The sequence below is a fragment of the Pagrus major genome, chromosome 2, assembly GCF_040436345.1.
Source record: "Pagrus major chromosome 2, Pma_NU_1.0".
NCBI lineage: Eukaryota > Metazoa > Chordata > Actinopteri > Spariformes > Sparidae > Pagrus > Pagrus major.
Window position 1 is genome coordinate 6,382,513 of NC_133216.1, and position 23,288 is coordinate 6,405,800.

At 40.0% G+C, this 23,288-nt stretch overlaps 1 protein-coding gene across 6 annotated transcripts in view; it reads right to left on the reverse strand.

The window, feature by feature from the left end:
- The window catches only part of tenm4 (teneurin transmembrane protein 4), a 122,617-nt gene that overhangs the window by 14,268 nt on the left and 85,061 nt on the right, over window positions 1-23,288 (reverse strand). For 3 of the 6 annotated variants that reach the window (XM_073487167.1, XM_073487142.1, XM_073487150.1), the window contains 6 exons: window positions 23,110-23,130; window positions 18,849-19,081; window positions 17,515-17,669; window positions 10,658-11,535; window positions 6,076-6,248; window positions 2,144-2,379 (listed from right to left, as the gene is read on the reverse strand). In XM_073487167.1, coding sequence (XP_073343268.1) covers window positions 2,144-2,379; window positions 6,076-6,248; window positions 10,658-11,535; window positions 17,515-17,669; window positions 18,849-19,081; window positions 23,110-23,130 — 1,696 coding nt within the window. The remainder of the gene's footprint in view (window positions 1-2,143; window positions 2,380-6,075; window positions 6,249-10,657; window positions 11,536-17,514; window positions 17,670-18,848; window positions 19,082-23,109; window positions 23,131-23,288) is intronic. The other 3 variants (XM_073487177.1, XM_073487158.1, XM_073487134.1) reach the window with 1 other exon arrangement.

Genomic DNA, 23,288 nt, shown 5'->3' on the forward strand with positions numbered 1-23,288 from the left:
ACACTATGATGATACTAAAATGCTAATATAGAGATTTTGTTTTGTCTCTTTTTTTAATTACACACTGAAGTTGTTGAAGATTCTTGCTATGGCAGAGTGGCAACCAAAAGCATTCTCTCATTAATGTACATCTGCACACTACTCGGTCTAAAAGGAGGCTTTAGAAAGAAACAGTTACTGTTGCTCTGCAGCATAAATCATAAAAACATAAATCATACACGATGTGTGCGGCTGGAAGGGGGCGAGCCCAAGTGGCACGTGTCACCGTGAATTGGGTAAAGCAGTGATCCGTTAAACCTTAGGACACGAGCAGCACAATACAACAAACACATGCGCGTGTCATGTCCACAAAATAAACACTGACAGAAACACAAACGGCAACAACCCATACACTTTTGCATCTTCGCTAATTCCGAGCACAAGAAAGACACGTGACGTCAGAGCCACACAGTTGTCTTGCTTCGTTTCTCATGCATCCCACTGTTCTATATTCGAGACGCCCCCTCCTCCTCACTGCCACACACTCATCCAACCACCCACGTAATATCACTTGACATGCCACTCAAGGTCGCTCAATGATTCCAGCTCTGTTCATCCCCTCTGTTCTTGCCATTAGGCTGCTCCCATTTCCTATCTCACCCCTGGGGCCATTGTCTGTAACATACATTAGAAGCTTTCACTTCCAGAGGGACAACAGGGCCATTAAATGAACAGCCAATGACAGACAAAGTGGCACCTCCCTATTAGCTGTGTCGCCTCCCAGAGAATGTGGAAGACAACTTAACCAAAGTTGTTATTTGCCTTGCAAAGCCAAGACAAAAACAGTGCAAGCCAATCAATCAGGACACATTTTTTATAGATGCTCCCTGTGTTAATGGCAATTTCCACTGGGTCATTCTAGATGCTTTATGGTCAAACATTCTGTGTTTATCTCATTATGAAAAAGGACCTGTTGATAATCTGTGTGTAACCGTGTCATTTTTGCAAGGTTAGGTTAACCCACTAACATCTGGCTTTTGTTTTTAATCGGCTATCACTCCCGCATCAAATGACTCTGCAGTAGTTACTGGTGTTATTCAACTCCAGCGCTGAAGTTAAGACAACTGACTTGTTAATTAATACTTGTTAATCCATATCCGTTCTCTTTCTGTTCTCAGCTCTCAAATGTTGTTCAGTTGGCTCTGAGTTTGAAAGTAACAATGAAGTACAAGACACTGTTATGTTGTCAGTGGCTTCTGTGTTACTACCCTTGTCAGTGGCCTGGTTGGTACTGTGCATTTCTGACTCTCAACATCTCAAGATGAGACAGAAGAGAGATGTCTAGCTCCTTAGCTACTTCTAATCATCAGCTTCGGAAAAAACGATGTGTCTAATTCAGAATGTTATGGATTAAGACTTTTAAAACAAGCTTTATAGTCTTGTGGATGTAGCCAGTCAGTCAGTTGCCTGATTTTAGCAGATTAACCTGCGTTTAAAAAAACCTGCATATCCAAAACTAGACTTTGGTTGTGTTGGTGTTGGCATGCTGCTATAGATAGAGGTGAGAACAATGCATATGATACACAAAGTTGAATCTGACCAACACATCCATGAGTCTGAAGGCCTATCAGATACAAATACACTGCACAATAATATGAGGCACAATTTCTATCTTAGTTTTATTTTTATGCACACAGTACTTTATGTCATTCATGTTAAAAGGTATTCTACAAGAAAGGGTGCATTAAGTTACTGGTCTGTACAGTGAGTTACCAGGTGACACTACAAAGGTTCAGCCAGGTTAAATTGATTTTTTTCCCCTAAATGTCCGCCTTGGACACTACTCTGCAAATGGAGGGATCCAAGCTTTTGGCGTTTTGTTGACACAGTGCTACTGCTGGTCTGAATGTAGCCCTGTAAGAGTCTCCCACCGAACAGGGCTGCTATCTGTTAGCCTGCACCTCAAACTCACACTGAGGAATGCAGAAGTCTGTCAGTCAAGGCTAAATTGCTGAGTGAGTGCAGTCATATAAAAGAGGTAGCTGAAATTCAATGCCATTTTTAACAAGATAGAAATTCTCCTCACACCCGTCCTTCCTTTAACATTCGCTCCTTTGTGAGTCTGTATAAGTACCAGTCACTTTTAACAATGTGGCATGCTTACCCTTAACCTGCGTCCATACACAGTGACCTGGCCACGAGCCTGCTCCTTCCTCTGTCTCCACTCCACCAAGTTAAGGCCATTATCGATGGCCAGGGTTACGTTCCTCTTGCTGACTGTGGGGATGACTGTGCCGGCCAGTAGGTGGGGCTCGGTGTGCAGGGACACCTCCATACCATTGGCCAAGACTAGCCGCAGCGAGCCATCCAGACCAATAAAATAGCTGTTCCGGACTTGATCTGAGGGTGTAGAGAGGGCATAGGAGGAAACGGTTATGATTAGGATTAGAATAAGAGAAACAATCAGGGCTTCTTGTAGCTGATGTAAGAGGACTTAATCTAGTATTCATCTCAGTGAAACACAAACATAATGACCTAAAATGGCTGCTCAGCAAAAAGAAAGCCTTTAGCAGCAGTATTTAACTGAACCCCTGCGATAATGTTGGGTCTGTGACAACAAAGATCAATAGCGAGAGGTTTCACAGCGCCAGTAAAGTAAAGTTTTACAGCTGTTGCAGCAGCCTCGAGGATACAGGGGAATGAAAACTATCAAAGCTGCTAGCTTGCCTGTGGCCACAGAGAAGGCGGGGTGAACACACACACGCACACACACACGCACACACACACATACACACACACACACACACACACACACACACACACACACACACACACACACACACACACACACACACACACACACACACACACACACACACACACACACACACACACACACATTCACAAGGGATAAATCTGAGCCTGTCTGTTACTGTCCCTAGGTGACGACAGCCTGTGTACCAGCTCCAGACCAGTGACTAATGTTTCCACTGAGCATCTCATGTACATTCATCAGAGAATGCCTCCTTCTCGCCTCCTGTCAGTAGACTGACAGGCACCAGGATTATTATTATTCTCATTAAGAACAGTTGAAAATTAATGGCTTGTCAAACACTACGTTCATGAATTGACTTCATTTAACAGAAAAAAAATCAAAACATACACTGTAATTTCCTCATGTTAACATGCCATGGTAAGGTGGCTGTGAAGATTTCTTTATTCGCACAGAGAACAACAATAAAAATCGTGTGAGAAAATTTTGTTTGAGAGTTTTGTATCCTTTTTCTTTTGCACAGACAAGAGATATGGGCAGAGGAGGCAGGGCTGACCTCGCACTGACCGTTATGTCTCTCCATCATACAGACACTTCAGGGGTTGACCAAAAGCCTCTGGGGCAGACCCTACCTAAAGGACGCCTCCGAGATCAGATGAAGATGAAAATATTGCTGAATTGGGGAGTTCATGGTGATGTATGCATACCAGGGGAGGTATCTGCCTTGGACCGACAGTAAAGGAGGTTGTAGTCTGCTTAAAACAAAACGAATGATGGAACACTGCACCTGACCATCATTTTCAGTTATCGGTTACAAATAAGGATGATGCCTTACTCAGTCATTAGGCTTTTGGCTTTATAGAGGTAAGTAAGTATGTAATCCACACCTACTATATCACACTTGCATCTCTATTTCATGACTTGAATTGTTTTTCAACTCACAGAAGGTATAAAATGTATTTAAATTGGACTTGTGTATTTTTGGTGATATTTGATATCTTTTACTATCTCTTGAAGACGTCTGATTGGAGTTGAACTACAATTTGAAAGACAATTACAATAAATCTTGCTTGAATCTTAAAGGTATCAGCTTCACATAACGACAACATGATGAACAACCCTGAGGTGTGTTGAAGACAAACACAACAGATGACCAGAAAGGTATCTTGAAGGTGGTGCATTCATGTGTTATGTGATCACCCAGTTGCAAGCTTACAAAGCAGACAATAGTGAATTAATTAACAGCAGAGTTCCTGGCGCCACGCTTCTCACAAGCAGATGTCTAAGACAAGGTCACAACATGGAGGTGAACAGTCCATTGAGCAACAGTGAGTAACCAGAGATTGTCATCTTCTATTTCAGACACAGCTTTGTAGTGAGTCAGGAGGGCCAGGGCGAAGGATGCATTTAATTCTGGGGTGTAGGAGGGCTGTCTTTTAAAAATGGATGTAGGTCCAGAAAGTTCAAAGCTATCAACGGGTAATCAATGAAGCAATTGGTCAGGTACTAAACAGGATATAAGAATGCCAAAATGTGTGAGACAAATCAAGTGGATGAAGCCACGACATCAGTCTGCCCTCTGCTTTCATCTTTCTCACTCATTTCCTAAACCTGGAGGATCTCGTATAGCCACCAGCATCGTGCTTTATAAATGATGTTTTCTGACAGAAACTCAATATATGCTTCCATTGTGGTAAATCGGAGTTGCACAACACAATTTATTAAAACAACAGAGGACCAATAAATACTCCTGTGAGTAAGCTCTGTACTCAAGGAGTGAGACATTACATCTTCTTTTAAAGGTCGGCTCACCATAAATCATAAAACCTAATATTTAATTAACCCCTAGATAAAGTTTTGGTTTTATTTTCCCAGGTTTTTTATGATATCTTCAGCTCAAACATTAGCCTCCACCTCAGTAGAGTACGAAAGGTACTTCACTACTAACAGTTTTCATAGGAACTATCAACAAAGAAGTCCTGTGAAAACTGTTGGTTAGCTCACATGGCAACAGTCCACATTACTCCTTCTAGGGCAACAACTAACAATTATTGTCCTTAATGATACATCTGGTGATTATTATTCACTATTAATAAATTAATTGTTCAGTCTATAAAATGTCAAAAAGTGAAAAATGCTCATCTCAATTTTCCAGAGCCCAAAGTGAAATCTTCAAAATGCTTCTTTTGTCCAACCAATGGTCCAAAATCCAAAGACTCTTAATTTACTGTCATAAATGACAAAGAAAGTGCAAATCCTTATATTTAAGAAGCTGGAACTAGCAAATGTTGTAATTAATTTTCTTCCAATCGTCTACTCAATTAATTGAATAATTGCTGCAGCTCTGACTCCTTCAGGCTGAGCCCAGAGATCTTGCCAGAGATCTTTGGATCACTTATTGTCTGGTCCCATACCTAACACTAGTTTGTCTCAGAACATCCCACAAGGAGCTACTGGCCCCTACAACACAGCTACCAGAAGTAGAAGGACACAAAAAAATATATTGTTTAACTTTCAGAATTGTGATTTCCACACGTACACTTCACAGGCAATCAAATTGTTCATAAATAGCAAAACTGTGAACCTAAGGCAGTCCCTTAGTTAAAGTCTCATCAAATAGAGGTCTCTGTCAGAAAATGTGTCTTTAAGCCTATGAGAATACTTGAGGATCCCTTCTACAAGTTTAATGTCTACAACCCCAATTCCAGAAAATGTTGGGACATTGTGTTCCTGAGCACATGTAGTAATACCCTTTATACAGTCATGTGTTTCACAAGTGAGCCCCATCCTTGCTTTTGATAACTAAGCCTTTCGAGGATGCCCCTTTCACCTGTTACCAATTAACCCGTTTACCTGTGGAATGTTCCAAACATTGGTTTTTTGGAGCGTTCAACAACTTTCCCAGTCTTTTGTTGCCCCTGTCCCAATTTGTTTGAAATGTGTTGCTAGCATCAACTTCAGAATAAGCATATATATATATATATATATATAAATGAATGAAGTTGATGATGTACAACATTAAATATATTGTCTTGGTACTGTTTACTGATTAGCAAATTATCACATTCTGTGACTTGCGTTTTACACAGCGTCCCAACTTTCTTGGAATTAAGGTTGTAAACAAATAAAAATGAAAGTTTGCAAAATGCAGATCCTATTTATGATATTAACAGAAGGTGGTCATACATTTATACAGCAGGTAAGTACCATTAACAAAAAATATTTTGTTGTTGAAGTGAAGTTAAAGCTTTTGGCACTGCATGGACACAAAATACCTTAAAAATCACATGCTCCACTTGTGAGCTTCAGTAAAAGACACTCACCCTGCATGAGGGTGTAGAAGGTGCCAGAGGCTGACAGGTTGGTGGTGACGGTGATATCCTCTTTGTTGGAGCCCTCTGTCTGGATGCGGACTGAGCTGTCGGCGTCTGTACGATAGCTGCTCACTCGGCCCGTGGGGTAAGTGACGTTAGTCAGACGGCCGTAACTGTCATACCTACAAAGAAATACATTGATGTGACTCAAAAAAGGCAAAGAGGGGCATGTCATCTTAAACTGCGTGTAAACAATAACTACAGCTGAATCATAAACAGTGTTGAGGCAAGAAAAATTTACTGAGCCTTGTTGAGATTTGTTGAATCATAAGGAAGCAAACATAATCATAAATGCAGGTCAGGTATGCATTAATGCATGTAGGTGCATAAATACGACTAATAAGTTGCACTGTCATCTCAGATTCACTGTAATTATGAGTTGCTGTCGAGGATAAACCGTTCTGGTGGTAATTATAAGTAGGTATTGGGAGTATTTGTAGAGTCCGATATTTCCCTCTTGGTGTCACAAATTGTGGAAATGTGTTGGCACAGGCAGTAAAAACAGCAGCAAATCCATCGATGTTGGCAGCCTAAGGTAATAAATCTCAGAACTATCAGCTTTGATCACTGCTGCTGCAGTAGTAGTACTTCACGAACTACTTGGGTACACCAACAAGTTCAATAAGTCTGGAGTTTTCTAGCTCTTCCAACAGTATGACAATGTGACATTAATATAAATGTGCCTCAGTTTGGGACTTAAGGGCAGAGGCACACAATGGAAAAAAAAACAAAACACAACTATTGACACGGAAAAACTGTCATGGCCAAGACGAGTAAGCTCACACCTTTTCGCATTTGGAAAACTGCTTATTAGCTTAAAAGATTAGTGATATCACCTAATCTCATTATACAGTCTATGAAATAGGAGCACTGAGGTGCGAATCCTTGGAGAGATGCAGCATCTCCCTAGCCTACAAATCAGTCAGTTCATCACATACAGGAACATGAGTGGCCAGATTGTTTCATTTCGCTCAGAGAGCACATCAGCATAGAACAATTTGAAATCTTTCCGATTGCCAGTGTTCCAGAATGGGAGTGAGTGAACGGTACATTACTTAGGATGAAGACTTTTATCTGCGTGCTGAATACAGATTGGAAAGCCCTCTACAATGTTGCTGCCTGCCATAATAAAGCCTCTAATAAATGAGATGGCGGGTGCTGGTTTACGGATATTTCCTCAGCGCTGCCATCTCAAATATCCAATATGGAAAGGAAGAGTGGGAGAGGAATCATCTCCCAGAGATAAATGTTATCTGATCTCAACTGTACTAGAGACTAGGATTCATAGATACATTTCAACCTTTTCACTTCAGGAAATACTAAATAGCAGAGTAATTTATATCTAAGCATTTGATTTCTTTTGATACTGCTCACATTTTATCACAAAAACATTCCCCTCGTGTTCATAATACAGTCAAAGATTTTGCAATGAAAGCACTAGAAGTTACACGCTATCTGCACAGTACCACTTTTAACTGTTCAATTCACTGGACAAAGAGACTGTTCCTGTTTGCCTTCACCTCTGCACAAAAGACAGAGTCCACAAGACAGAAATCTCATTCTATAGTGACGCTGCATGCCCCAGCTTGATCACTGACCCAAACTCTCTCCGTCTCAATTAGGGCTTTGAGCTAGCGCCATTCCTTGGGCTTCACCGCTGAGCTCTAATGGCTCTTCCCTGCTTCAACTCAGCTGCCTATTAGCTTGCTTTCTGTGGACAAGGGGGGCATGCGGGGGCAGGGTGCTCAGCAGAAGGAGAGGACTGCTTTCCCCCTGAATGGCCAGGAGTCTGTTTGGATCGCATCACCTCTGTGTCACATGCTAGCTCTATGACCTTTCACGCTGGGGCCCAACAATAGGCCAGACACTTCGCATCAGTGTCCCCTCCAGCATACCTAACCTCAGTTTTGTGAGTTATTCTCATATTTCCACTTCCTCTTGCTGCCTCAGAGTTTCAGAAAAATGTGACTGGTGACTGTGGAGATGATATAAAGGCAACAGCCAAGTCTTTGCTTCAACTTTACAGTTGTTTGACATGATTTAGCCATTATTATTGATGTATTTAATCTACAAAGTAACATTTGCTGGAACCCAGAGGCTTAAGCACATTTGTTACTAAATGAATTACTGCCCTGTTAATTGGACGATAAGAGAAATATTAGGAATCCTCCAGACTGCAACATGATTTAAAAGATTTACTCTAACCCTTAAGCATAAGCACTTATCAGTACAACAAAAAACATTTAGAAGTTAGCAGAGCATCTGCATAAACATTAAATGTCAGATGATGCTGCCAAGGGTTAAAACAGCAAGGCTGGGTAGCAGATGTCTTTTGCTCTCTAGTGATTCCTTTGTGTTGTTTCTGCATTCATACAAGTTAATTTCGATCTATATGATAGACGACATGAGAACAAATTAATTAATATGCGTAAAATTTTTTAGCTGCGCACTTCGTCGAGGAGTGATAAATGGAGGTTCCCTTTTCAATTCTGACAGCAGCAAATTATGGTTCTGACCCTCAGGTGATGGAGTGACCTTCAAAGCTAATTATTCAAGAAATACAAACACTCTTTATTGGGTCTAAATTAAACATTGGATGATGTGACTTGCTTGTAGGTTAATATGAAGTCATTGTTTAAATTGAAATGGAAAAACATGAAATGAAATAATTTCTTTTCTTTATTTTATCTCTATTGTACATATAATTTATATAGGTATACCGTGGTATGAAACCTGAGTGTAATCATACAGTGTAAATATGCTAATATGCAGTATTTAATTCTACTGTATTAGTGTTATCAACAATATATATATTTCTAACTAATAATAATAATAACTCTCTGTAATAATTCCTGCAGGAAATGGTGGGAAACCGGCCTCCTGAATTGTATTCATTTAAGGGAAACACTATTTGCACAATTTGTCCCATTTATGACATTTGATAGATACAGTGTAGCTCTCTCATCAGTCAGAAGTTTTGCTGTTGTCATCAACAGAGTTTCACCAACTTTTAAATTGCCTAGTTGTTGGCAATTCCATACCACTGTTTGTCAACTTAGAGTGGAAATGTGTGATGCTAAAAGCAGAGCACTTCATCAACCTCAAAGATTCTGTTGTTTAGTGAATGATTACAAACATTTTTAATTAAAAACAACAAACTGAGGTATTGATTTTTTTTGTGTTTTATCAGATGTAATCAACTCTCAAACAGTTCATTACACTAAAAATCTATTTGATACATTTGTATGTTTGCATACATTATCACTCAAGCTGATGATGATTTAGTATACATAAACAATGATCGAATTCTTGAATTATATCTGCACACGCCACAGTATCCCCATTTCTTACACATGAACTCTAATGTTATGAAATAATAAATGTGTAACTAAAACATCCTGGAAATGCTGTGCTTATTGTCTGGGTTTTTTACATTTAGGTGAGAATTAAGGATTTCCTGAACATTTACAGTATTGCTTGTGTTTCCATCTTTCACTGGTGCTATAATATCTGTCTTTTCTTTACTTAATAGGAAAGAGAATTCTCAATCCTAATTTTACAAGCAGCAATTTTACAGAAAGTCAAAGAGACATAATTCAGAATTCCAACAACCCACTGGATTTGTTGAAGCCGTAGGCAATTCACTCTACCTTGAGAAAAGCCTATGCAACCATCTCGTTTGACAACCAAATCAAACACAGGTGATAAATGTCTGCTCAGATTAAACAGAGCATCTGATTATGTGTCAGAGTGTTATATTCCTCCAGTGAGGTGTAACAGATGTCTGACCAGCCAATCTGCTTAATCACACTTTTTGGAATGACATCCAGTTAACACAGTATCCCTTGATACACTGTGTTAAGCTAAGGGACAGATTGCTCCGTTGAAGTCACAAGAACATGAAATCCTACGCTCCAATGCTGCAGCATGTGGGGGTGTTTTCAATTGTTCTTTCACAATGTGTGGTTTGCCTCAATCAATTGCTACCTCTGGCTATTCTATTATGCTTATATTGCCAAGCCTTGTCGCAGTCCTACGGGCGAAATGTGCTTGCCAGCAGATATGTGTTGTTGCTGTCCCTCACCACTCCAAACAAGCTATGGTCTATAGGCTGTCACTGCAAGCAAAGGTGCAGATGAGTAACATATCATCCAATAATCCTATTTGGTATGATAACAGCAAATAGGATTACACCCATACTTCAACAAGTCTTGTATTCTGAGTGACATAGACATCAAGGTATAAGGAGGTAGCTCGTGTGGCAAAATACTAAACCCAGATGTCAAAGATGTCTTCAACTCTAAACATTCACTCCCTTAAGCATCTTAGCATTTAGCGATACCACAGATACAGAGCTTGGAATTCAGATATGCCAGGAAGAACTTGAAAACTGTATATTGGATTTAAGAGATTTAACAGATCTATTTAGTTGCTCTCTGGGGAGAAGCGGTAATCTATAATCAGCTCTGATCCAGACTCTGGGTGGAAGGATTATAAACGTGCTTTGCAAATGTTTCTTAATATTACTTACTCAAAGAAGGTTGTCCATCCATTTTCATTCGTCTTAGTTGCTAGAAGTCCTGAGCTTCCATGGTAGGTCATTACAGCTAGTTCTTGACCCTGGGCGGCAACGGTTTTAAGGGCATTGTTGGTGCCAATGGTGAACCAGAATGTCTGTCCATCGGGGACCATCAGCCACAGAGGCAATCCTGTCGTGTCTCGTCGGATGATTACTGTGTTTTTGTTCTTATCAGTAATGCTGGTCAGATCTCCTGCTCCTGTGTAAGTCAGATTGTAGAGGTGGTCTCCTGTAGTCAGACTTTGTGTGAAAATGTGGCTGCCGTTAGAGTCAAACAGATAGAGTTCATCATTAATGGGAGAGGACACCTCATACATGCTGAGGGGATTCAGATAGGGCTTGTTTTTGCGCACATAGCGGATACGAATGTTTCCGAGATCTGCAACATAAAGCTCTCCATCTGGACATACTGCCAGAGAAGAGGGCGCATTTAGCTTAGCATCCTTGGCATAGCCTTCATCTCCAGAGTAACAATCACAGTTGGCGTCATTCTTGCAGTCACAGCCACTTGGTGCCCCTGCAACCAAGGAGATCTCTCCATTGGTGGACACCTGTCGTACTCTGTTTATTTTCTTTTCATCTGACTCAGCAATGTACAAAATGCCATTGTGGGACACAGCTAGGGCATTGGCGGACTCCAGGGTGGCATGAATGGCCACTTTGCTCATGAGGAAATGGTCAATCCCAGGCACTTGGCAGTGCATCGGTCGGCCTGCTACGATACGGACTTGATGGTTTTCTGAGATCTGGAGTACTACGTTGTTGTCCAGAACATATAGGGAATTATCCATGGGACTCACTGCCAGGTCTGTGGGCCACTCAAGACGCACCTAAAAGGAAAAAAAAACACCAAGAATATCAGCCTCAGGTCACAAAAAACAGAGCAAACTCTTATTGATCCACACATTTTCACTTTATCTGAGGGAAACAGTCCCTCAAGGGAAGAATCATTGAAAACTGCTAACAAAAAAGATAGGCTGCTGTGAAAAGGATGGACTATCTCATAGTTTATGCTGGAAGCAAAAACAATTTTTGAAACGATGTATTATCTGATAAGGAAGAGAACAGCAGCTGGTGTGCTGTTAAAAGGGGAAACACAAAAACATGATTTTTAAGATCAAAGATGATAAGAATAGTGGTGAGGAAGGGCAGAAAAAGGAGAGATCATTCAAATGATCAGATTAAATGAAAAAAGCACACTGCAATTGATCATGTGAGAAGTCTGGACACATACTGTGAGGACTGGGCTTTTGCATCCTTCACCTCTACTGAGTCACTGTTTTTCCTTGCTTTGGGTTATTAATTTTGTAATGACAAGAGATTGCATGAGTCCTTGAAAAGAAACTGGAGCACACTTAGCGAATGAAAGCCGAGCCTGCCTCTGGCCTCCTAAATTATGACTTATTGTTCTGCTAACAATGTATCAGGCTTTTAACAAATTGGAATGATTGGATTCATCCAATTTACTGGTCTCCCTCTCACTTATGATCCCAGGAGGATCTCTTAGGAACATAATATGAAGTGCCATATTTCAATAGAAGCCTTGGAGCACCAACAAAGGAGACTGATTAAAACCTGGACCAAAATACAAAGACAGGTTCAAGTTTAAGGTAACCTATTATATGATAGCACCCTTAACATTGTTTTGGATACTTTGTCCTAAAATTGGAGTTTGGGAAGGTGATATCATATAATTATCACTTGGTCATGTGTACTTTAATTTCATATGAAATAAATCTTGACATTGACCACTGTCAAAGAAACCCTTCCAAAAATCACATGTGAACTTTGTCATTAGAAAAATACAATTTCCAATGTCCATGTGAAAAGAAAATATGTGAATGTGAATTGGAAATTTTCACAAGTGATTGGCTTTTTTCACATGTGAATGAAATGTCCACATGTGACATTTACCTTTTAACATGTGAACTACAAACATTCATATGTGATTGGCTTTTATCACATGTAGATTAGAATTTCCACATGTGGAAACAAAACAAGGCACATGTAATCACATGAAAATTGCTTCATCACTTGTGAATTCCACATTTTCACATGTGATTGACTATTTTCACATGTAAATTATATTTTTAATGTCAAAATAAAATGATAAGAACAGGGCTTTTTTTTTTTGGACTTTTTTAAAATATAGATGAAAATTTCCCCAGAAGAAATGTACATTTTCACATGTGAATTACATAAGTTCATACTCCATTTAGCTTTTTTTTCTTTAAGTATTATTAGTGTAAGTTATTGTGGTAAATCCAGATTGTATCCTGTAGGTAGGCTAAGTGAGTAGAACGCCACAAAAAATAGACCAATGCAACATAATGAGTTCATTTTGTGAGTGTGCATAACTCTAAAATGTGGACAATAGAGATGCTATTTGGCCAGTCATTAAAAATAAATTCACCAAAAGCTTTTCAGTAAAAAAATGCTGGCTTTTCAACTTGCAATCATGTGAGAGTTAAAATGCCTCAGGGAAATGGTTTCCACTGATAAATGTGGAAAAAAAGTCAAGGTTGAGGAAGTAAATTTAACTTCTTTTGACGTGCTATTCTGCATTACATAGCACAAAAAACAGGGGTCCTGAAACACAAAATATGACAACGTGCACAGAGTAGCAGGTTGCTCACAGCCAACAGCTTTCTGATAAATGTCTGCAAGCACTCTTAAAGGTTTTATTTACCTGCCATCAGCACATATCCCTAATTTTCTAATTTAAAGGTCAATGCTGACACAATAATTAACATATAATTGACATGGCATTACTTGAATGTTTCTACACTCTTGGCATTGGTCACGCTCTTGAATCCCAGCCACTTTTCACAAGCAGAGCACTTGTCCACCTTTGATTGAAAAACAGATTTGAGCATCACACACAGCTCACATCCCATAAACCTCTCATCATCCCATCACCACCACCCCCACAGGACAGGAGAGGTTTATATAAAAGGACACATACAACAAACAGGAAACTGGCAGTGGATACATGTCGTCTTTCAGTGAACAGAAAATGCATTTACTTGGGAAATGAAGGGGAGACTTTCAATTTCTTAAAACCTATTTCTTGTCAACACTGGTGGTTAAATATTTCATGAGCCAGAGTGTGGAGTGGCTCGGGGGAGCTGCCTGTAAGGAGGTTTTCACGCCACTCTGACTGATGAGGGGATATTTCCCGAGCTGCTGTCCCATATGCTGTAACCCGATCATACCCTCCCCTTTATACTGTGGGGCAGCTGTCAGTAGTGCCCGCCTGACACAGCCACTACCAGCAAAAGAAATCCAAAATGTGCTCATCAGCCAAAGAAGTGAGCCGTGGATTTGCACCGACACGACACCAAACTATTTTTAACTGTGTTTGAACTTGTATTAGCACTATAATGTAATTTTCCATTAGCATCTCTTCACTCTTGGCCCATACCAGCATGATGCCTGTCTGAAGAAGAGTAATATGTCATTATTTGAAGTCCCTCTCAGATTTGAATTGAATGTCACTGTCAGAGCCTTGATAAAGCTTCCTGAAGCTGCTTACACCCTTGAAAGACGTTCAAGTGATCTTGTTTTAAGACATGGTTTCCCTCTGTTTGAGTCTGAACTCAGCAGGGGATGGAGAGAAGATTTTCAAGCTTGAAACAGAAAATGGAACATATTTCTGAAATAGCAAGAACCTAAGGCCTTGGTATAAACAAATTAAGACATTCTTGAACGAGGTCAAACTCTTGTCCTTTTCCATGGTAATAAAAAGTAAGACGAAGGAAAGGTTACAGAGCTGCACTTTGAATTAAGAGTGAATTTTGCTGTAGCACGTTCACTCCTCTTTAGAGGAGAGAGAAAAAATGGAATTTTTTTTGCCTAGAACAGGTGAGGTACAGCAAAAGTAATGACCACAGTGATGAGCCTTCTCCAGAGAAACTCTGGTCCTAAGTGAGGGGTTGGGGAGTGTTTGAAGTAGGAAGCTACGTGCCCTGGATGAATTTTTAATGGATGCTTTTTACTGTCTGAGTGTCTCTGGCAGTGCTTGTGCGATTTGTCATCGTTGTAGAGCTGCAGTCAGTCTGCCTGTGTCCTCGCTGCTGTGGAGCTGGGATGGTGAGCATCTATAGGCGCTTGTGTTTGTGCGCGGGGGGGGGGTAGCACGGGTCACGAGGGGGATGGAGTCCCCCCCGGGGCTGGAAATGGGCAGCTGGAGGCTTTGCTCCCTCCGCTGAATACATCATTTCAACACAGAAAGCTTCTCTCCACTGGCATCACAGGCCCCCTCAGGACCTGTTTGCTAGTTGTACTCGATTTCATACACGATGGGGCATGGTGGATGCACATGAAGCAGGGCTTAGACATCAATCAAATCTTATCATTAAAGTCCATGGTCTTTTCTTGGGAGTAAAATTAAACAGAAAAAAAACAACTAATTTGTGCTCTTGAAATCGTAATTTGTACTCTTGATTTAATAATTTGTGTTCTCAAATTAGTAAATCCTGCCATCTATTCAATAATTTGTGGTCTCGATTTAATAATTTGTGTGCATGGATAACTTAATTCGTGCTATGCATTTAATAGCCTATTGTTTTTGGTATAAGACACCTACTTTAAGGCTTTATCTTTCTCTCTCTCTCCACCCAAACAAAGCAACAAAGCCATTAATGAAAAAAATGTACAGTTGCTGTACTGTTAACTACACTGCCTCCTTACGCAGGACAAAGTCTGAACATCAGGCTTTTTTCACATTCCTGCTCCAGGACAAAAGCCACAGTTTGTTTGGCTTTAGTTGTTGAAGGCGTGCACACACAGAGCCCCCTCTAAAATTACAAAACACCTTCGGGTAGCTTCTAAATAAACAGTTATTACAGCCACTGAATGAGTGAACCCAGCTCTGTGGCTGCTGAAGGGCCTGAGCAACTCAATATTTTTCATTGCTCCCTGAATTACAATATATTATGCCAGATGATGTTGTAGCCTAATGTTGGCCTAATACTTGACTGTCAGTTATATACTAAAACCAATTACATGATGCAGAGTTGCACGTATATACAGTTAAATATCATGTTAATACTGTCAGTAAATTGAAATTCAGTGCTCACTGATGTTTTGAAGATAGAAAAAAAGCTGTGTCCAGCATGCACTCTTATACCACTGACCGGTTAGCTCATTTAAACACAGCTGAGCACAGTTACCACTGTAACTGCATGAACGAAATAGATACCCCACTCCAGATTCACAATAATAAAAACAAATATGAATTAGATCAAATGATGGATCTAAAGATTTAATCTAAACCAGGGTCCACCTACCAACTTAGATCTGATGGTGTTTTCTGAGATGAGTTATCTGACGGTCCATCATAACTAAACCAACAACGCTTTATGGTTCTGAGCCCATAACCTGGTTATACAGGCACGTTAACCATGGGTTATGGAGCAGCAGTTGGAGACTCAGAGGAAACTGTTTCCTCAGGATAGCTGAGCCACAGAGCTCCAGATAATATCAAAACACAAGTTAATCACTGTCAGTGAGTAGTAAAACTAACTGCTCACCACTGCAAAGAGAGGGTGACAGCTGTTGGCTGTTTGACACGACCTCTAATGCTGCACCACCTATAACGTCCGGTTTTAGTAATGTTTCAAACTAGCCAGACTCAACACAACGAAACAACCCCTTCTGTAACTGCTTAGGTTGAAAATTATAATGTCAGGGAAAAAAAAACAGTTAATGCGTACTGTAGGCTGCCACAGTATGCAAAAAAATCTGTGTCGTCACCTCTATTGGGAAGTCACTGAGCTATAGAGAGTGATGTGACCTCGGTGCAGCGTCCTTGCCTGGGGGATGTGTTCTGTCTGGTGTAGTGGTCTGGTACTGTATGTGTGCATATGTGTGTATGTGTGTGTACATGTGTCTGTGTGCATCAGTGGACATGTGTGCATGAACTGGGAGCCAGCAAGGTTATAGGTCATCCTTGTCATCCCCCTACAGCTATAGGTTGAAGGCTCTTTGCACTCGGGGCTGTGTGGCCACTTGACACAGACATGAAAGCTCCCCTCTGCTCCAGTGCCACCTCTGGTTTCAGCATGGCTCTGTAAACAGGTTCTGTGGTTATTTCTGTTCCTTTGTGTGTCCCTTTAACTGCTCATTTTCCTTTTCTATTAATATTTGCTTGTTACTCATGAGGTGATTTAAATTTTTTCATTTGCCAGTCTGGCACAGCTGTGTTTGGGACTGCTCTCCCGAATTCATAATCTTCTGGACCAATGAGATCTATCTCAGTGAATCCAGACCATCCTTGGTTTAATGAATTGAACATCCCCCTCCATGGTCAGAGAGGCTGGTTTTGCAAAAATTAGGTGCAACATGTTAAATTAATTATTTATTTTATATGCACTGCACTAGAGTGGGATTTTAAGACCACTTAAACACTATAAGAGCTCTGCTTCTCGCTATCTTTTTCAGTCTTCGAATATTGATTCAGGTATAGCTTTGGTTTACTGACATAACTTTACTGACATTGGTTTAAGTAAACACAGGAAAACAGTATTCAGTCTGAAAACCCATAGAATGCTAAATGCCTTTAGGCTCTAACGGCCTTTTCTACCTTAGTATCCATTGCAAGTGTTGTGAATCTAAAAACTGCAGCTAATGCAAACATGGATCAAAACTAGACCAAGGACCACTAGATCTGAAGATCTTCCAGCTACGAAAGCAAAAGCTCACATGGGGGTATAAGCATCCCAGAGACCAGGGTCAGTCAAGGAGACTCGTGTAGGTTGAGAGACAGGAAAAACACATGCCGGCTGCCTGGGTCAGAGAGGTCGTACCTGAGAGATGTCCATCACGGCATCGCAGCTGAGAGGTCGGGCAGAGGTCAGGTCATTAAAGCCCAGAAGAGTGGAGATGATTCCGTTCTGATCAATCCTGCGAATCATGGTCCCATCCACAAAGAAGATTACACCATACTTATCGACCGTAATGCCTGCGGATGAAAAGTCACCCAATGGACAGGAGGAAAATAGCCATCAGTTATTTTGTTTATCTGTGACTTAATGTGAGGACAGAGCACCACTTAATGACAATTAAGCACTATTCACTGCAATAAAAATTAAAGACTAATCACAGCAATGAAAACTAATGCGAGGATTGATTTTTTTAAATCAATAATGGAGAACAATAGAAACATCAAAATAGATGAAGAGTACTGTACATATTGATTCAATTACACAACAGAAATTTCATCAGCGCAGTCTCTTCCCTCATGCTCTCTCGCCTCAAACAACAATGCAACTGAGAATACTAATCTCAGCAATGCACATCTCTGTATATTTCTATTACTTCAGGGTCCGTCAAACAATATTTAAGCAGCCATGAACATCTAGTCTGCAGTTGTTATGGCAAAACATTCTATTTTCACCATACAATTCATGTTGCCCATTTCAGTGGTGCTTCAGTGTTATTTCAGTACATGTGATTCACAATGTCAGCCCAGTGGAGGACAAACAGTAAGCATGTGATCTAATGACTAATGCATCATCCAAATATGGAGCAACAAGGAAAGGAAGACCCTTGAAGCAGATGGAATGCTATAAAAAATAAGAGTTTAAAATAACTGAAGCTATTAGTTATAGTTATAAGTATGTTAGTGATGAGTAAGAGAAGAAGATAATGCATTAAAACTGAAGAGTATTGATCTAGCCTCTGGGACTACTGTCTTCAACTACAGCTGCAACTAATGATTATTTTTATTCTCGATTGATCAGTTGATTATTTTCTGAAACAGTCGATCAGTTGTTTGGTCTAAAAAATATCATAAAATGGTGAAAAAACATGGATGATTCCCAAAACCCAAGTTGACATCTCCAAATATTTTATTTTGTCCCCAATGCAAAGATATTCAGTCTCCTGTCATAGAGGAGTATAGAGACTAGAAAATATTTATAATTTTGATATTTGAAATTACTAAATTATTCATCGACTATCAAAGTAGTTGCAGATCAATTTAATAGTTGACAACTAATCGATTTAAATGAATAATTATTTAAGCTCTTCAACTATCCATTACAGCAATCTAGTCTCTTTGAAAAGAAAAGAGAAAACAAGACGTCCAACGGACTTGAAACTGCACACTACATTGATTACAATAACATCCATACAATACCTCTCGGGTTAGTGAGAGTGGCCTCAACAGCCTTTCCTCCATCCCCACAGCGAGCGTCATCATATGGGAGACATTGGTCACCAGTCCCTGCCACCAGCTCCAGATTCTTGGCCACATCTTTCACAACTCGCAGCGATTTCACCTTGAACACCTTCCTGCTGCTGGTGTCCGAAAGGTACACGGCACCGTTCACCGGACTGGTGGCCAGGTAGTACTTATGAGCGGGGCTGTTGCTGAGAGAAGGGGAAAGAGAGGATGGGGCCTGAGTCAATAAAACTGGAAGGGCTACAGCGCTTTCAATAAGAAACATTGTGTAATACAATTAAAATGGATTCAAAAGCCATTTAGAGAGTCAATTGGGCACAATTACAGTTTAAACCAAGGACACGGAAAAAGAAAAAAATAGAATGAGATTAAACATGGCAAAATAGAATGAGATTAAACATGACATAATGGTGGAGCTTAGAACTCATCTACAATACAGTCAGCTTAGTTAGAAATCCCTGCTGTCAAAAGAGCGTGGAAACTCCACTCTGAATAAATGTGTATGTGACATATACACAAAAAAATTCTTCATATATTTATAGATACAGATGCGTAGTTTCTTTCAAATTATTAAAAAGTGTGTGATTCTGGAGGGGATCCAGAGAAAGGAAGGACCACTGGGACTAAGTCTGTGGGGTACACTGGATCCTTTGACAGAAAGTCTAATTACTCCCCCATCCCTGACCCAAGAAATCTCTGTGATAACATCTGAAAACAACAATAAGAAACCAAACACAGTATCTATACAGTAGCAGTACGCTGGTTAATGCCAGAAGAAGTACAAACAGGTCGGTTCTGCCATTGCCCTTGGGACTTTTTTAGAGAAAAATACAAATGCAAAGCGAAAGCGGCAATCCAAACACACAATGCATCCATCAGGCTGAGATTCCAGCACAGAAAAAAAACATCCTATCAAACTTCCAACCAAGTCAACAAAGTAATCCTTCATATCCACAGGAGGTTGCCCAACCTGACAGACAGACAATAGAACCAAATATAACCAATCCTGCTGTGGCGGGATGTATGCAATCTATTGGCATGCTCCAGACAGAATAGGTGTCAGAAAACACAGAAAATAAAGATGACTGTAGACAAATCCATAGTAGTACAAATGAAGTGACAGAGGGGACTGTTTACTTTAAAAAGCAGCTCCTGCTTATAATAAAAATACAAGATCTTCTGCTGAAAAATCAAACCATGAGAGATTGTAACTAAAAACACCTAAGCCCGATGGCATTATACATTACTGGATGGTAGAAACTATAGGCACTTATTTTGAAAGTGGCGGACTTGACTGACAGATCTGACAGACTTGTCTCTACTCCCATAAATACAGCACATGGCACAGATGGTACTTGGATAAGATGTCTTTTTTCTACAGGTGCCACCAGCATGAAAAAACAGCTCACTGATTCCTTTTAACTAGTTCTATTTGTTGATTCTATCAGAATTTATCAACAACAATTTGGCTAATCTATGACACTGATAAATCATTTAAAATATAACTGAATCATTTTAAATTGAACATCTTTGGGTTTTTGACTGTTGGTCGGACAAAAAAAAGAATTAGAAAACAATTTAGCAATGCAGTGATTAGTGGGGTTTCACAGAATATCAACTAGTCAACAATAAGAAAACACTAGTTGATACAATGCATTGTTGAAGACTAATGATCTGAGATTTTAGCATGGTGCAGTAATAAGAGAAGGCATAACGCATCATAGAAGGCTATTTGGAGCATTTGAGGTGGCGTCCTGACAACAGAAGGAGGACAGAACTTTAACTGTTGTTGGACATATATTTGTTTAAACAATTATTTTCTATTTTCTGTTATATAAGCACACTTTAAGGTATTTAGAGAAGGAAAGACTAAGCAATCGTTACTGCAGTAACACAGTATCTCCAGCTCAGACAGGCCTGCTGAGGGTTTAGTCCAATCAGATTACAGCTCACTCAGCCTCAGAGCCAGTTGAGGACTCTTGTATATCACCTACCCCTGGTTGTTCCCAGCTACATTAGTTAACTCTTTAATTGGTTGTATTTGAGACCTTTTTGACGAGAATCGATGATAGTTATTGGGTGAAAAAAACATGATAAATATCCTAAAATTGATTGACTATTTGACTACTTCTTGGGATTCTTAAATGCCGGGTTGTGAATGCCCTAGTTAGCACCACCTTAAAGATGACCAGAGTTATCAGGGCAGGATACAGCACAGTTCTGCCAGACCTGATAAGCATTATGGAGAAACCTGTCAGCAGGGTGTCATTCAAAGTGGATTAAGACAGAATTTCACCGATAACCTTGAGGGTTCTTTTAGGGCTTATGGTCAGTATGACAGTGCCAAACCTTATATTTTTATAGTACAACAAGAAGAAGGACCAGTGGGTCTGTGGAATTGTCAACTCCAGCACATAATTTTAAATGACAATTGACCTTCAATGAATCAGTGATGACAGGACACTGCAGAAAACCTCAGGCGCACATGTCACAATCAGCCCACTGACCAAGTTGACTGATATGTTGGACTACAGTATGTTCCAGGTACAAGCAGCTGGCTTAGAAAAGCGACTGCTGTCTTTGAGTAGGTCAGTAGCAAGCCTCAATAACTGGAATCCACTTTGCATTTTATCTGAAATGTGCAATCAGCTGATACCTTATCGGCTCCCAGTTGCATGTAGAACCGTGTTGGTCCCCCACCGTGTTTGAAACTATGAGGCGTTATTCCCTGACCTTGAGCTATGGCCACATACTCCATCTATATTCACTGACAACATCTAGTTTGTAGAAGATAATTGGATTTTGCAGCATGCTGGCACGGCAATGGAGTGAGCATGGTTGGAGTGGATGGGGACATCCTTAGTAGGGGGTCAATGAACATTGTAGTGAGATCAGCCACCTCCGAGCCCTATCGCTCGCTCACACATGAATAGGAGGCAGCCACCCGTTTTATACAGACACATGCTGTGTTTTCCTGGATAAATCTCCTCTTAACATGCAAATGTATTTGGAGTATGGAAACCAAAGGGACTGAGCTTTGATGTTTCCTTCGATTTAGTGTATGTAAGGAATTTAACATTTTTTGTTCCACAGAGAAATATTTCATATATTATGAAGAGAAAAAGGAATGCAACTAACAATTGTTTTCATGAACGATTAACTTGCTGATAAATGTAAAAAAATTGGGAAAATGCTCATCACAATTTCCCCGAGCCCCAAGTGACATCTTCAAATTGCTTCTTTTGTCAAACTAACAGTCCAAAACTCCAAAACTCTTCATTTAAAATGACAAAGAAAAGCAGCAAATCCTTGCATTTAAGTGGCTGGAACCAGCAAATGTTTTTTGCTTAAAAAAATGAATGAAACAATTAATCGATGATTACAATAGTTGACAATTCATCTGCAGTTGAAGCTCAACTGAGAAAATATAGTTATGGAGAGACAGAAAAAGCAACAGAGAGCTTCTGAGTGTTTTGTTAATATGGCCATTCAGAAAATAGAGGCCAGTGACCAGCAGCACTTTGCTCTTTATCCTCAGTCTGACTATATGTTCCCTGGCTCAAGTCATGACCCTCTGATAGAAAATCAATCAATAGCCCTTTATCTGAGACATGGTATCTAAAGACAATACACAGAGGTTTTCCTTACCGCCACCTGCCAAGGATAAAATCTTACACAACAACTGGTTCTATATAACACTCTGAAATGTTGAGACTCCTTGACAGATGGCAATCCACTACCATTTTAATTAAAGACATGCATTTTAAAAAAGGCACAATACTAGATTACTGAATACTTCACACATGGTTTGGAAAAAAAAAAATCATTCATTGTAGTATACTGAAAAACGTCATTTCAGCTCCATTGTCAAACCTGAGAAAGTGTGGCCTCTACTGAGCCGACAATCAGCTGCATTCTCTCATTACAATCACACACACACACACACACACACACACACACACACACACACACACACACACACACACACGCACAGATGCAAACAAACTGTAGTGAACAAGGCTCCGAATCCAGAGATTAAGTAAACTCAGGAGACAATTAAACCACTAAATCAACATCTTTATCAAGATGAAAATAACACAGTCAGTAAGATATGATCTTCTAGTTGCTCACAAGTTCATGTCTGATGGGCTCAAAAGGTCACTTCAGCATCAATTATGTGGACTCAACCCTTTTCTATATTAATTTAATTGCTTACCTATGCCTGAAGTCTTTATTTCTGTCAGTTTGCCAAAAGCAGCAGAAAATGAGAGAGAAGGAAAGGAAATGTTAGTTGTTAGTGGATAGAATAAAAAAATAAAAAAAACAGTTGTTAGTGGAAAACAGTTGTTAAAAGAGAATCATGACAAAACATTGTATTTCTTATCTACTCAAACT